General features: G+C 44.8%; 2 protein-coding genes across 7 annotated transcripts in view; both read left to right on the forward strand.

Annotated features, from left to right (window-relative positions):
- The window catches only part of LOC119548558 (protein turtle), a 41,797-nt gene extending 38,549 nt beyond the window's left edge, over nucleotides 1-3,248 (forward strand). For 4 of the 6 annotated variants that reach the window (XM_037855859.1, XM_037855862.1, XM_037855860.1 and 1 more), the window contains one exon: nucleotides 112-287. In XM_037855859.1, coding sequence (XP_037711787.1) covers nucleotides 112-140 — 29 coding nt within the window. In that variant the 3' untranslated portion in view covers nucleotides 141-287. Of the gene's footprint in view, nucleotides 1-111 lie in introns of all 6 variants that reach the window. The other 2 variants (XM_037855863.1, XM_037855865.1) reach the window with 2 other exon arrangements.
- Nucleotides 3,249-5,428: 2,180 nt separating this feature from the next.
- On the forward strand, nucleotides 5,429-14,043 carry LOC119547164 (protein borderless). Its single transcript, XM_037853890.1, has 6 exons — nucleotides 5,429-5,999; nucleotides 10,644-11,151; nucleotides 11,472-11,881; nucleotides 12,444-12,672; nucleotides 12,953-13,159; nucleotides 13,214-14,043. Exons 1-6 carry the CDS (start codon nucleotides 5,769-5,771, stop codon nucleotides 13,795-13,797), a joined length of 2,169 nt encoding a protein of 722 aa, XP_037709818.1. The 5' UTR covers nucleotides 5,429-5,768; the 3' UTR covers nucleotides 13,798-14,043.
- The last annotated feature ends 1,764 nt before the right edge of the window (nucleotides 14,044-15,807 follow it).

Genomic DNA, 15,807 nt, shown 5'->3' on the forward strand with positions numbered 1-15,807 from the left:
ATTTATTTCCTTCAATTTTCAAATACCTTGTTTCTTTTCATTGCGTCTTTGATTATTTGTTTAATTTGTGTGTACCGCCCTTACTAAAACCTTTTCTTCTCCCCCGCACAGGTACAAACAAACCCGAATATCAAGTCTAACCGCCATTCTCATTGCCATCCTCCACTGGATCTGGCCACCTGATCGCTGCACCAACTGCCACTCCATCTACAGTTCTCCGAACCTCGAGGATGGCGATGAGGGGGGCGGAGGAGGACGGAGGCGTTCCGTAAGCCGCATCCAACGAAGCCTCGACGGACGCTTTGTGCTGGATGTGGAGGGGGTCTCGAAACTGGGATACTCGCAACAGACCCTGGAATCGGCCAATGTGGATGTGGTGGACGGTGGCGGTGGGCTCTTCGAGCGGCGCAACAGCAACGTCTCCCAGAAATCCTCCAGCGACGATGGGGGATTCCTGTCGCGGCGGAACTTCATCACGGCTCGGGCTTCGTGGCGACGTCCCCTGGTGGCCTCCTCCAGCCAGCTGAGTCTCCAGTCGGCGGCGGATTCGGCCAGGGGCTTCCTCCAGGGCCTGCTGAAGATCGGGGGCAAGCAGGCTTCGGTTCCCAATCCTCAGTCCTACTTCGATGAGGCGGTGAGTGGAGCCCGCTATCAGAATGTCCTGCGTCCCTACACGAGCAGCAATAATTTGTATGGCAACGCGGACAGAAGTAGGCCTCTGCATATTAACACAATCAGTGGCAGTCTCAGCCAGCAGCAGCAACAGCAGCTCTACACTCCCTCGAGGATCTCCAGGATATTCTCCAGTTCGCCCCAGCAATTGCAGCCCCATCATCAGCAACTCTTGCTCACCAGCGGTGGTAGTGGAGCCTATCCCACGCATTTCAGCGACCTGAGCACCGTGTATCCCCCGAATTCCGCGGAGAGATCTTCCCATAACCTAAGCAGTAGATACAGGTACTACTCCCAGGAGCTGCCCTCGTTGAGAACCATTCAGGAGGAGACCCGCCGGCAGCAGCAGCAGAAGCAACATCCCCTGGAGGATCACTTTGTGCCGCTCCAGCTGCCATCGCCTCCCTCGTGGAGGAGCTACTACCAATCGCAGGCCAGCTATCGCCCAAGAACCCGCTGGTATCCACGTCATCATTCCAGGCTCTTCAGCAGCCGTCAGCAGCAGCACGAGATGCTCTCACCTCTGCCCCAACTGAATCTCAACCTGCGCAACTCCATGAATCCCGGGGGCCTGGAGGCCTCCCCAGAATCCCGCTCCAGTTCGAGTGGGTTTGGTTCGAAGAACACCTCAAACCACCCGGGGAGCACCAGTGAATGGAGGCTACTACCGCCCTATAGAGCACCTCCGTCGCCGCCCAAGCATTCGGGTTATTTTGGAGGACAGCAGGCCCAGGGACAGACGCCACACGGTTCCTACTCGTATCCCCGGGCCACCACGCCGCCCTACACGATGGCCCACTGGCTGGAGATGATCTCAAGACTGAACGCGGCCACGGACAGTAACCTCCCGAAGGCCCCCTGTCCCGTGGACGTGGGCAGTGTGGATGGGCACTACGAGTTCGATCCGGCCACGCCCACACCCAGTGCATCGAGCATGCTGCGCGAAGATCTCAACCTGCACATAGATACGCATCCCTATCACCACCACACACTGGGCCCCCTGAGCGGGAGTCTGCTGCACAGCCATGCCCCCTACAGTGGGGCATTGGGAGGAGGGCTGGGAGGCAGCAGGAAGCCACGATCTCTACCGATTCACCTGCCCCGCTACGACAACGTGGAGGTCAGACTGCAGGCCATGAGGGAGGAGTTCTATGCCTACCGCAAACGCCAAGCGATGCAGCAAATGGAGAGCGTTTGCTGAGCCAATGGAGCATTTAATTGAGCCCCAGCCACACCCACTTGCCAGCCCAAAACCACTCCCACAAAGAGCCAGATTCACGGATGATAGATACACCGACAAAGTTGGACAGCAATCAGACGCGATATGATATTGGATCAGGCCCCCGCAATTCAGAGATGAACTTTAAAAGTTTGGCCCCCTGCAAACTCACACCCAGAAAAAGCAAAAGCAAAGCAAAAACAAAACACTTAGAAGCCAGAAACAATTAGTAGATTTAAAATGAGATGAAAGCTGTGTACATATATTCGGGGGAGGGCCCCCAGAAGTTTAAGTATAATATTTAACAACTATAGCAATTATAGCAACATATTATTACAGAAATCGATAAACGTAAAATTGACATTTAACGCAAGTAAATGAAGCAAACACAAATTACAATTACAATTAACTATTATTTACGAGTGTATTAGATATTGATACTTAACGTAACACAGATCGAGATATGTTAAACATTGAGCATTAAACATTAATTAACAATCCACAAGCGTAAGCCTAAATTATGTTACCTTACAACTAAACTAAATTAATACGGAATATGCTAGCTGTTAAGCATTTAGTTGTTAACAACTAGAGAGCAGAAGTGGAGAACGAAGAGGCGACGACTCAAAATAAAAGCGCTAAAAGTAATTAAAACCACATATAGAGAAATTGTTTCATAATTAAATTATTTAACGACAAGAAACCTACAAAGCGAAGAAACAAAAAAAACGAAAGCGAAATAAAAACCAAAACAGTTTAACGAAAATTAAATGAAATATAACTGCTGCATATATGTTTACTGTTGACCTACACACGATAATTAACTCGAACAAATATTTATTAACCCAAAAGTAAAAGCAAAACACAAAGAAATCAATCGAAGAAAGGAAAGGAAACCCAAAGAGACTATTCTTTCCGGTTAAGATCAGAGCCCAGTGAGAAAGCTAGACGAAGGACCCCCATATGATAGTTTCCCGGGTTCCCCAGGGCGATGGTATTTGGTCTTAGGTTATAGGTCAGTTGTGTAAAGACAGCTCCCCGGATGCAGCTTAGTTTAACGAGACGAGGCGTTTCTGTTTTTTAAGTATTGTTAACGATAAACGGTAATTGATTAACGATTAACAATTAACGATAAACGATAAACATGTCTAAAGATCAAATTGTACGGAATGATGGTTTGACACAACTTGACGCCAAAACACTGCCAGAGCGAGAGAAGCGAGAAGACCGCGAGTGTGTATAACTTGTGTAAATTACAGAGCATATACAAACATAATACGATAACGATACCGATAATAACGATTACGATAACACTATTCAGGGGACGGTTGGAGCGCGAAACAAATCAAGAAATCAACTACGAATCAACCGACTAATGATCTCAAGCATTTCTTTTGGCCTTCAACTGCAAACGTATCTGTTTGCAAGCCCCATTTTTCCGACCTCTGATTTTCCCCCCTAACAATATGAGCCCGTCTGTCAGTTCTTCAAGTTCTTCAAGCGCGACCTCTAAGACCTATCCAGATCAGATGGGATTATCCTAAGTAGAGTAGGCCTTACAGATCCGCGCTTGTTGCATTCTTAGGCCGCAGAGAAAGTCGTATTTAAATTGAGATATGATAAACTAGCATAGAAGTTCTGGGATGGGAGGAAAACTCGAGTTGTGTTGCAAGTATTTTGTAAATGTTGAGGGTATTCAAGTAAATAAGTTGATTTTTGTAATGCCTAGGACACCCACACTCTAACACGCCCACACTGAGAACACACACACATTAAACGTTTAACTAGAACGAAATAAATTAATTAATTAACTGAGCATTAACGGAAAGCGAACGAAGTGAGAAAAGCGCAAACGAATAATTGCAAAATGACAGCATAAATTGAATTTTAATTGAGCCACGGAGCCGAGAGACGTTAGGCGCAGGACTTTAAGGCAAATAGATACATATATGATTATTTATACGAACGAGTACGAGTGCATGTATTATGTACATGCGGCACGTATATATGGATATAGATACTGGATTACACGGCATGTACATTAAGTAAGAGGAATACATTAAATCTAAGTTAAGTAAATCTAACGCTTTAGTCTGCCACTTTGATTTTTGGACAAGGTGCGCCAGTTAACTTTTCGACTCAACTCGACTCGACTCAAATGAAATGAACAAAAATAGGAACTATCAAAGGAAACAAAATAAGAAATATAAGAAAGGGAAATCTATATTCTTTTGCACCTCCTTCCACTTCGACGACCATTTCGCCAACATTTCCCCGGAACACATTACTTACCAACTTTCGCCTCACTTCCCCCTGTCCGCCAACACACTTTCACTTTCCAGACTTTCCACTTTCCCCACTGCAATTCCAATTCAGCATATATAAATCGTACAAGGATAAATCAGTTTAGAACGAAATATATTGTAATTAATACAGACACACAATTATAAAGAGAAATTAGCAAAATGAACAAAATTTTTAAACAAATAAAACTTACAAAACAAAGCAAAAAAAAACAAACAAACAAAAAACCAAACAAAAAACAAATAAAAATACAAAACTTGAAATTGATCAAATAAAACCGTAAACCTGTGTTTTCACTGCCCATTCCGTCTGGAATATCCCGGAAGTGGGCCTTAATTGATGCCCCTTTGCTTCCACACAAAATATCACTCATACGCCACCGTGGCCAACCTGAAGATGACTGCCTGGCATTGGGGCAATTAAGGTAATGAAATTCACAAAAATTCCGTATAAATAACTCGCGGATGCACACTGGATATATCCGACTTGCAGGAACGATTGACACAGTTTTTCAATGAATGAACTCCCATAAATGGGAATCATGGTTTAACCTTTTATTGCTGGGATAGTTCACTCTTGGGGCCAAATGCTATCTGCAACACTTTGGCGATCGCCTAATTATTTAAGTGGATAAACGTCTGCGAAAGCGAATTGTGGGGGAGACGCTTTCCAGACAAAGGAGACCTCATCAAAGCAGATGGCGTGGGCGTGTGTCAAATGTCAAATGCAGTCAAACGTTTGACAGGCGAGAGAAAAGAGAAGATCATAGAAGCAATCATCGGCTGGGATCGGGGTTGGTCGGCTCTTGGTTCTACTGCAGAGAACAAAAAACCCTCTATCTTTAAGCTAAATATCAAAAGAACCCTCTATCTTTAAGCTAAATATCAAAAGAATTCTTTGGAAAATGTAGAACAACCGGGTGGAATTCCTCAGCTATGAAGGGACTTTTTTTTAAATGAAATCCCCTTAAGAAATATATTATTTTGATCGTATATCATAACTGGGTTCAAATCCCATCTATGAATAAAAAAACTTGTTTTTTCTATTTCTACTTAGTAATTTATCCAAATCCTGACTACAAGTTAGGTAGTTTTTTCAAAGTCTAGCATTAAATCCCCAAATGGATCATAAGATATCATAATATTCTTTCTGTGTAGCATAGATCGCCACAAAAGCCCGGCCTCATCTGCCACTCGTTCTGCAGTCTGATCTCGGTTCGGTCTCGGCATTCAGTAGCTCTTCTCCAGCCGCTCAGTTCAGTTCGCAACCCTCGAAAAAGCGCCGCAACTCAGCCGTCGTATAATACTATACCTATACTATACCCGCACTATACCTGAACGGAACTGCGCACAAAGATATAGTACACAACGGATCGGGTTTCGTGCGCCTTAGAAAATCCGAATTCCGCGAGAGAGCTCTGCCTCGCTTAGAGCCAATTGACCTGATTTCGGGTTGGGGTTTTTAATTTGATTTTGCGCATTCTGGCAACGCGGAAACATTATGCAAGACACCGCGCGTGAGTGACCGAGTGCAAGTGCAGTACCCATTAGAAGCAAGAAAGTATCTGAATAAAATGCCAGCGAAACGCAGCAGAACACTCCGGCAGAGCGGATCTTCTGGGTCTTCGCTGCTGGCTCTTCTGGCGATTCTTTTCCTAACGAGCATATCCTGGGCGAGCGGTGCCCGCGATCACAGGCGACAGACCAACCTGGAGGCCAAGGTGGGCTCCCACGTGGTCTTCAACTGCTACATCGACTTTCCCTTCGATGCCCCCATTCCGTACTTGGTGCACTGGAGCAAGGATGTAAGATACTGAGAAAAGCGAAGAGTAAAAAAGTTTATAAAGGAAATATAGTTCCAAATTGTATTTTTTTAAGTGCTCTGAATTTTCTTCTTTTTAGTGGAAATATTTTAAGTAAACCGATTATTTTAATATAACTATTTACCAAACAAAACCACGCGAAATATGTAAATATCAAGCGAACTTTTTATCTGTGCTGGCCCACTCACTTATTTATGGCTCACGCCGACGCGCACGCAGTTCTTAAATGAAATTGTCGAAATTATTAATTTATCAGACACGTAGGTGGCCCAGACCCCGACCCCTGGACCCCGGAACCCGGGACTCTACAGAACCCCCCTCCGGCTGGCTGACTGACTGACCAGGGCCAGTCCGGAATGCTTGGTTAGCCTTAATTGCGTCTGCTGGATGCTGTTGGTCCAGCGCAGCGTGGAACGCGGCTCCCACATTCATTAAAAGGGTCGCACTTTACGACCGCACTGCAAGAATCCCGGTGGCCAAAAATGGTTATAAGTAAACAAGATACTTATAAGTCCACATGATTAGTGATCACATGAAAATAAATGAATGGGAAAGCCCTGGGCTTATTAATAAGGTTCTTTAAGTTTAATGAAGAGTCAGAGGTAACAGAAAAATATTTTAAGTACTTATTGGGATTTTCAAATTTTGATAGGTTGTCATTCTTTTTTTATCAGGCAAGTTAAATATGTAAGGATATTTTAAGGACTTTTTCAGACTTGCTACTTTTAATTGGTTGTAATCCTTCTTTTATCAGCCAAGTTGAAGCTATGAGGATTCACTATTAAATCTAATATTTGTTGCGACTTATGATCAACTTGAGAGATAATATATTATAGTATATTAATAGTATATTACTATTCTTAGGTGACTTTGATAAATGGTTCGTTTTATTAGGTGGCAAATAGATGTATAATATTATTTGACAGCCCTAATGATTATAAATAAAACGATATATTTCGTTTTGCAGATCCTTTAAAATTTAATTGTATACAACTTTTTGGGAACTTAATTTGATGGATCTTGCTTACTTATCAGTTAATAGGTAAACAATTTTATTTTTTAACCTCATCCTTAGGGACAATGTTTTTTAATAAGACAAATTAAAGCTCCGTAAAATCATTTGTATTGTTTATCTTTTTTGACAAGTGCAGTCAGCCATTGCATCGCAGAAAATGCAATCGCCGTGCCAGTGGGGTGGCTCCCCATCCGCATCATTCCCAACCCCATCCCATCAACCCCGTCCCCATGGAGCACCACCAAGGTGGTTGTGTTGGTGGTTCGACGGACTGGTGGGTTGGTGGATCCCCGCCCTTGGCTACTAATTAAAGCGCAACCACATGCAGTCGATCGGGTCGCATCCTGGCTGCATCGCTGCATTCCTGGCCGGCTCCTCCTCCTCGCTTCCGCTTCCGCCTCGCCATTCGCCATTTTCCATATAAAATTAAATTTAATTTGACGCGCCGAGGAGTGATTTCAGTATGGCAAACACTTTAAATTACCAACACATCACATCGGGGCAAAAACAAATCGCGGAAAGCGAAATGCGAAATGCGAAGAGTGTCAGTGTGAAGTGTGACATCAAAGACAGCGGGGTAAGTGAACCAGTTGAAATCAATTTCAATTGGATTCAATCGAATTGAATGGCTGGCATTTTGTTGACAACTGTGAGTAATGCAATTTAATTCAATTGCAAATTCATTGCAATCCTCGCAGACAATCAGAGCGATTTCAGCGATTTTCAGACAGAGCAATATGTTCCGGCGTGCGTTAGTATTTAAATCGAGTGAATTACCATTCATCGCACACGCCCGTCATCAGTGGCCATCAGATGTCCACTCCAGACCCCCTTAACCCCTTAACCCCTATGCTGTCTTTGATTCAGATCACATCGCATTCCCATCGGTAATCGGGGGTCTGTCCCGCTTATGTTTTTACCTATTTAGCTGGCTGCTTAATTTGCTTTTTTCCCGCTGGTCACTCCCCTTTCCCATTGTGTTTCCATGCTTTTTGTCCACTCGGTCAGCGGGTCATGATGTCATTTTGATAGATACACTTTAATTGCGCTCGAAAAAATGGGTTTTTCTCGGCTATAATTAAACAAACTCATACGCGCGATTTGGAGTCCACGGGCATATGCATAATCTGCCTGATTTATGGCCTTTTCTATACATTTTTAGTGTGTGTCTGCAAATGTATTCCATGTTCTACGTATTCTATATTGTAGAGCGACTTTCACGGCCACCGCGAGGCTGGGTTGCAAATTTTCGCGCCACAACGACGGCAAAATTACCGGATAAATCAAGTTACGTTTGTAATTTGTTAGATAATGCTGATAAATGTGTGTGCGGCGGCAGACGACACTTGACACACAGTTGGGTGTACATAATCATAGTTATGGGTTAGGACGGGCGGATCTTGAGTGCACCATAATCTACTCAAGGCGGTTTCGCCATAGCTCCCATCCAATCCGGTCCCATCCCGTCCCATAAAACGGTGATGCGATGTGGGTGACATTGATGCCGGGCGGTGCATCTTTCCCGATCTCAATTAAAGCACAAACCTAATGTCAATAGATCAACTGACACCCACTGCATCCGATGTAGAAACAGCACACAATTAAACGTATCCCATATACCATATCCGATATCCCATGGCACAGCTGCTTTTTTTGCGGTCGGAGGCTATCAATAACCGGGAAAACAGAATCCCTAGCATGCGGTTTATGGGGTGTGACAGTCCTAACCCGGCAAATAAAATGCAGTGTACTATATGGCGTATGCTATAGGGTATGGCACGTATAGACGAAAGTCAAGTGCGCAAACAAAGCGAGCATAAAAATGTGTGTGCCAGAGCAATTAGAACAGCGGCCAGCGACCGCAGCCGATTCAATTGCATTTAAATAATTTAAGCCTAACGCAGTTTTTTCCGACTCTTTGCCATATGATGCAACGCAAACACATTCTGTTTACCCGCATGCCATTATTATTTTTTCGCTTTTTTCGCCTTTCGGTTTTTCTTGTTTTGCCTATGCACATGTATAATTGCCAGGCCATATATTTAATAAATATTGACAAATATTTTCAGCATTAATTAAAACAAAAATAATTTAATATGCCACCAGGCAGAGAACCGCAAAAACAGCAAAGAAGAAAAAACCGCTTTCGAATTGAATTATTATCCGCCTATAAAGCGATAATCTATTGCCCAGATTAGATCTTTTTATGGGCGAGTAAATGTTTTTTTTACTTTGACAGATTTAGCCTTTGAAAGCCGCAGGCCAAGCCATTTTTACGATTCACTCTGATAGATAGTTGATTGATCTAAAACACAAACGCATTTCAGGGTATCAAATTAATTTATAATTTTCTCTATCACCATTAGTGGGAACGATAAGCACACTAATCAAACTGGACAGTGTAATGCATTTAATGGCTGTCACAATGCTATTACAAATCCAGAATGCTACGTTGTCAAAATAATAAATTGAATCATTGTTTCGCCATCAAATTAATTGTTTAAGCTAGCCATCCAAACAGGAAGAGTAACCCATTCGAAAGGGACATGTGTGTATGATGATATAGGTTCCTCTTTCTGCAGACGTTACGCATCTTGTTAGACTATACTCTATTTATCTTGAATAGTGTGGTGCGTCAGAATTTGATTCTAGTCCTTTTTCAGAAGTCCAGTCGAAAGGACAAACCCACTTATCAAATTGGACAGCTTATTGCATTTAATGGCCACCACAATGGCATTACAAATCCAGAATGGAACGCTGTCCAAATAATAAATTGAATCATTATTTCCCCATCAACCTAATTATTTAAGCACCCATTAAAAGGGGAAAAGTAATCCATTCGCTAACATCATAAATATTACGTTACGCATCTTGGTAAACTATATTCTCGTTGGTCTTGAATAGTACGGTTTGCGAATTAAACTCAAATCCTATTTCAGGGGCGGGCTAGCATTGAGCACTTCAAGTGCGCCGCGCCACGTGAGCCCATTTAAATTTGTCAACAAAGTAGCGGCATGGGTTCCTCACCCCCCAATCAACCTTCCCTGGTTATTGTTATATTCTTGTGGGGTTTTGGGGGCCTTTGAAAGCCGTTGGCCACCGCTGCGCTACGTCACAATCATGGTCGGGCACCCGAAAGGGGGCCCCAAAAAGGGGGGGCTGCTGTTGTTGGGCTCAGCGGGAGTTTGCGAAAATTATAATGGCGCATGGGGAGAAATCGGGGGCATAAACAATCGCACACACACGTCTGACACAAACTGTTACACAGCGAGTGTGTGTGGGCGTGTTCTCTATATAGATTCCGCATTGCTCATGATTTATAACTGCAATTGCAGCCCCGAGATGGCGGAGCCAAATCATAACCAAGCAGGGGAAATTTGTATCTAGGTATTTCGTACTCGAGAGTTGCAATTCTCATTGTCATTTCATGGTTCAGCTGGCATTCACAACAAATATGCACTTAAATGTGTACTTTTCTTGGGAGAGATAAATTTTATTACTCAAAATTTGGTATGTAACTTGAGGAATCTGGATCTGGTAAATTTTAGATTTAATATTTATTAAAAAATATGCATACAGTAAATATATTTATGGCACTTCTCTACCCACAGAGCAAGAAAATCTTCACCTGGTATGAGCAGGAGACCTCCACCAACGAGCTCTTCAATGGCCGACTGCATCTTGTGCAGAACCATCCGGAGTTTGGAAGAGCCTCCGTCAATCTGACTGCCATCCGCGAATCGGACCAGGGCTGGTACCACTGCCAAGTAAGCTTCCCCAACCGCTCGCCCTCGGTCCGCAACAATGGAACCGCCTACCATCTGGCGGTCCAGGGTGGATCCCTCATTCGAATCCCGCCCGTGAACCAGACCATCCAGGAGGGACAGACCGCCTTCTTCCACTGCGTGATGAAGTACCCGGATAACTCGCAGGCCTCCTGGTACAAGGACGGAGTGCTGCTGCAGGAGGTCCAGGATCTGGTGAGGAGATCCTACATCGGTCCCGACGGCAGCCTGAGCATCGATCCCACCATGATGAGCGACCTGGGCGAGTACGAGTGCAAGGTGCGCAACCACGAGGGCGAACTGCAGACGGCCAAGGCCTTTCTCAACATACAATGTGAGTGGGGCTTGGGTTTTCTAGAAAGTATTAGAATCTTTAAAATCTTTTTTAAGGAAACATTAGCATAATTTCATATTTAAGGGATCAGGATTCGCTAAGGTTTCGAAATCATTTAAAAAGGCGCATAGAAGTATGCAGTAAAAGACGAATTCTTTTAAATGCCGGAAATGTATTGTTGCATACTTTTAGACGCCACACCCAATTCAATCCGAAAAAATGTTCCATATATAGTTTTGGGTTGGTTTTCAAACGGAGAGGCTGTTTTCCGAAAACTGAATCATAAGTTGGTAATGACAATATCCTCTTTTCTGCCCCAGATAAGGCCAAAGTGATTTACGCCCCGCCGGAGGTTTACCTGCCTTACGGCCAGCCCGCCGTGCTCGACTGCCACTTCCGGGCGAATCCGCCGCTGAAGAATCTGCGCTGGGAGAAGGACGGCCTCCTGTTCGACTCGTACAACGTGCCCGGGGTGTTCTACAAAATGAACGGCAGCCTGTTCTTCGCCAAGGTGGACGAGAACCACGCCGGCAGCTACACGTGCACGCCCTACAACGACCTCGGCACGGACGGACCATCGCCGGTCATCAGCGTGATTGTGCTCCGGCCGCCCATCTTCAGCGTCACGCCCAAGGCCATCTACATCCAGAAGCTGGGCGAAGCGGCCGAGCTGCCCTGCGAAGCCATCGACCGGGACGGAAACAATCGGCCCTCCATTGTCTGGAGCAGGGTGAGTCCATATTGTCCGCTTTGTCCGTATTGTCCGTACTGTCCGTACCGTCCGTATGGTCATTGTCATCTGGGACTGCCTAAAATGGCAAAAGGCAGCTGCCGAATGGTAATGCCAAAAGGGGAGCGCATGCAGTTTCACTTGATTGCATTTTTAATTATGCATACTGGCAGTTCCACCTGACCAGGCACTGCGAGAAAAAACGGTTTGTTAGTTAAACTTTTATCAAGTCGGAAGATAAATATCATCATAATATTTTCCTAAATACCGAATAATATAATGCTTAAAGTGCTAGAGAAATTATAGGGTGTGTCTAAAAACCAAATTAAATAGGACTTTTAAATATTTTTATACAACTTTGAAAATGAGATATTTAAAGGGGTGTCTAAAAGTATGCAACGAAAAACAAAGAGTGACATTTAATATAAATTGTGACATACTTTTTGACATGAGCAAATCGTTCGACACTTAGGATCAGTTAATAATCCCATCCCATCTCTTTTTATCGGTGTAACTCTGATTTGGGCCCCTGACTCTCGTTCCGCACCCAACCAATTTGCAGAAGGACGGGACCCCACTGCCGCCGGACAGGTTCAGTCTCAGCGGCGGCAACCTGACCATCACTGGCCTGGTGGAGGGGGACCGTGGAATATACGAGTGCTCGGCCACCAACGAGGCGGCCACCATCACGGCGGAGGCCGAGCTGATGATTGAGAACATCGCGCCCCGGGCGCCGTACAATCTCACGGCCAACAGCACGGAGACCTGCATCACCATACGCTGGCAGCCAGGTGAGAAAATGGGTGTAATTGGGTGTGGAAGTGGACGGGGGGACATCTTTCGGTGCTCAACGCTGATTTCGAAATGCAGTATGGAGGCCCTTCGCTGAAAGGATCAGAGGTGTGCATAAAGCCCTAGTTTAATGGTCAGCCTACGCTCTTATATAACCTCCTATCTCAAAGGGATTTTCACAAGGAAAAATGTTTGTTTCATATTGTTAGTAGTGGCAGAAATGCGGCAGATCACGGGCAGAGTCTATTTTAATAAATTGTTGAAATCAATCCCCTTTAGGATACCTTCGCCCCCACTTGGAGTACACCGTGTGGTACCGACTCATGGAGGCCCCCGAGTGGCGGACCCTTCGCGTGCTGGACAAGAAGGTGATGGAGGCCACTGTGCAGCACCTGCAGCCTGGCAAGGAATACGAATTCATGGTGCTCAGCCAGGACAAGTACGGCGACGGGATGTTCAGCAAGCAGTTCCGCTTCCAAACGCAGCGTAAGATTATATACTTATCTGAAAGTAAGGATAATAAAACAGATATCCTTGCAGCCTCGCCCATCAGAGCGGAGGACGTTGATGCCCAGCAGCTGCAACATGACCTGGGTCAGGTCACTGCTCCCGCTGGGGGACTGGGAGCTCCCTGGAACCTCACTGCCATTAGCAACCAGCAGGGCTGGCTCCTCCACTGGGAGCATCCCACCCAGGGACTAGAGGGCCTGCGATTGTACGCCGTCCGCTGGTGGAAGGAGCCGGAGCACTTCCTCATCGGCCACGCGGAGACCTTCGACAACTACTACCAGCTGCGCCACCTCAAGGAGGACACCCTGTTCAAGGTGCAGGTCCTGGCGGTGGGCACCAACACCCAGCAGTCGGTGCCCAGCCACGAGCTCCTCATAGACGTGCCCTCTCAGCGGAAGGTTCGCGCCCTGATCATCGGCAGTTCCGTGGGGGTGATCTTCCTGCTCTGCGCCCTGTGCGCTTTTTTATACGTGAAGCGGAGCTGCCTAAGGCACCTGTTCGCCAAGGATAGCTCCGCTGGCGAGGATGAGGACACCGCCGAGAGCGGCGACTGCGACAGCGACGAACAGGACCAGCGGGATCGGGACAGCATCAAGATCCGCCAGTCCACCTGAGGATTGCTCCAGATCCGCTGGCGATTTGACAGCAACTAGGTTGGCCAGTGAAACCAAGGGAGGGGTGGAAAAAAGAGGATAAAGATGAAGATGAAGATGAAGGTGGTTCACCGTGCACCAGTCCGTGGGAATCTGACTTTTAATATACGTCTAGCTGCTATCTGTACAATAAACTCTACTAATTGTAACGCCAAACTAACCGAATTCGAAAACCAAATAAAACAGAAAAGACATTTTTAATGTGTATTTGAATGGGTTTTATTTAAGTGGCTAAGAGGTTTTTATAAGGTTTGGTGAGGGGCAAATATACAAAATAGGTAATAGTGGATAGTTTTTTGGCACATGAATATGTGATACGATTACCAATCTCATTATATGAACCAACTTGAGCAAATTGTTATTGTTGGAAAATATTTTAGAAACCCGCCTCAATTCAAATAACCCGCGTTATGGGTAGCATTTTTCGAACAGAGCTTTTTCGACCTTACTCTCTCTGGTTTGAAGATAATTCCGAGGTAGCTTTCGAGTGGATGAGCTTTTTCCGTTACGGCTGGGTGCATTTAAATATTAGTCACCAAGTGGTTCCTGAGACTGCGTTCTGCAATGGCCCCTGAGCAGTATGTCTGGCACGTATTCCACCCACTGACGTCGCGTTCGTTAAGATCCAATTAACCATTACGATCCGAGGCACTCGGCTGTGCACTGACAATTAGCTATTGTTTTGGGAAGCCGCTGCATTGCAGTTCCAGACTTTATGTCCCGAAAAAACACCTGAAAGTACTTTAAATGCACCCAACTTGGCTTGGTTGCCCAATGTACCTGGCAGATTCGCATTAAGCAAAAGTGCAGCTGCACCTGAAGCGAAATGAAAGGCAAGCCCAGTCCCCCGAACTGATAACACTCGATGACACTCCAGCCTAATAGGGCATTCCCATTTGATTCCCGTTCCCATTGAAACCGAAACTGAAATCGACTCTGGCTATCGTCCATTGGCACTTCCATTTAACTCTAATTGAATTTTGCGCACAGTTCCACAAGCTATCATGATTATTATTACATAGCTTCGGCCAAGGCTGACGGACAATTTAAATAGCAGCTAAAAACAATGTGCGGCTGATATAAAAATAAACTATTATTAAGGTCGATGCGATTAGAAGTCCCCCGACTGCGCATTTTCCCCGAGAGTTACAAAGTCGGTTGGTATTGGGGATATAGCTCACGTTTTGTACCTTTGGTTGAGATATTCAGTCGCCAAGGAGAGAAGTGAGGGGGGATTACTCATACTGATATCGGCCCCCGCTCTCCATTTACCCCCCTCCAGGGTTCTTCGAAGAAATCGCAATTGTTTTTGTTTAGTTTCCGCGCTTTGTTCTGCGATCGTGAGGTTCAAAGTTCGCTATCATTCAGACAAATATTGTAAGTGAGTGGCAAAAAAACAATGTTTCTCTTCGGGATATCTATTCATTACAGAGGAAGAAATTACGTCGACCTACTTCCAATATAGTTATTTAGTATACACAATACTAATAAATATAATATAATAAAATATAATCTATAAATAATGTTCAAGGATAACTAAATGGTATACCCTTTATATTCCATATACCTGCTCCGATCTAAGCTCGAAATATCTATTCATTACAGAGGAAGAAATAACGCTGATTTACTTATTTAGTATGTACAATACTAATAAATATAACATAATAATATATAATTTACAAACAATGTTCAAGGATCACTATATGGTATACCCTTTATACATACATACCATATTTTCTCAATGGTATATACCCTATGTTACTATTCCATATACCTGCACCGATCTAAGCTTTTCAGTCTAGAGTCTGAAATGGGCAGTACTTACTGCCACCTGGCCTTTGGTAATTTCAATTTACTCACAGTAAAAACCGAAAGTGCCCAATTAAGTTACGACATACCCGCTTTTCTCGCCGTGTACTCCCGCTCTCTCTCTCTCTGTCTTTACCCGCTTCTCTGGGGAGTTTCGCTCCA

This window comes from Drosophila subpulchrella, chromosome 2L, assembly GCF_014743375.2.
Source record: "Drosophila subpulchrella strain 33 F10 #4 breed RU33 chromosome 2L, RU_Dsub_v1.1 Primary Assembly, whole genome shotgun sequence".
Classification (NCBI taxonomy): Eukaryota; Metazoa; Arthropoda; class Insecta; order Diptera; family Drosophilidae; genus Drosophila; species Drosophila subpulchrella.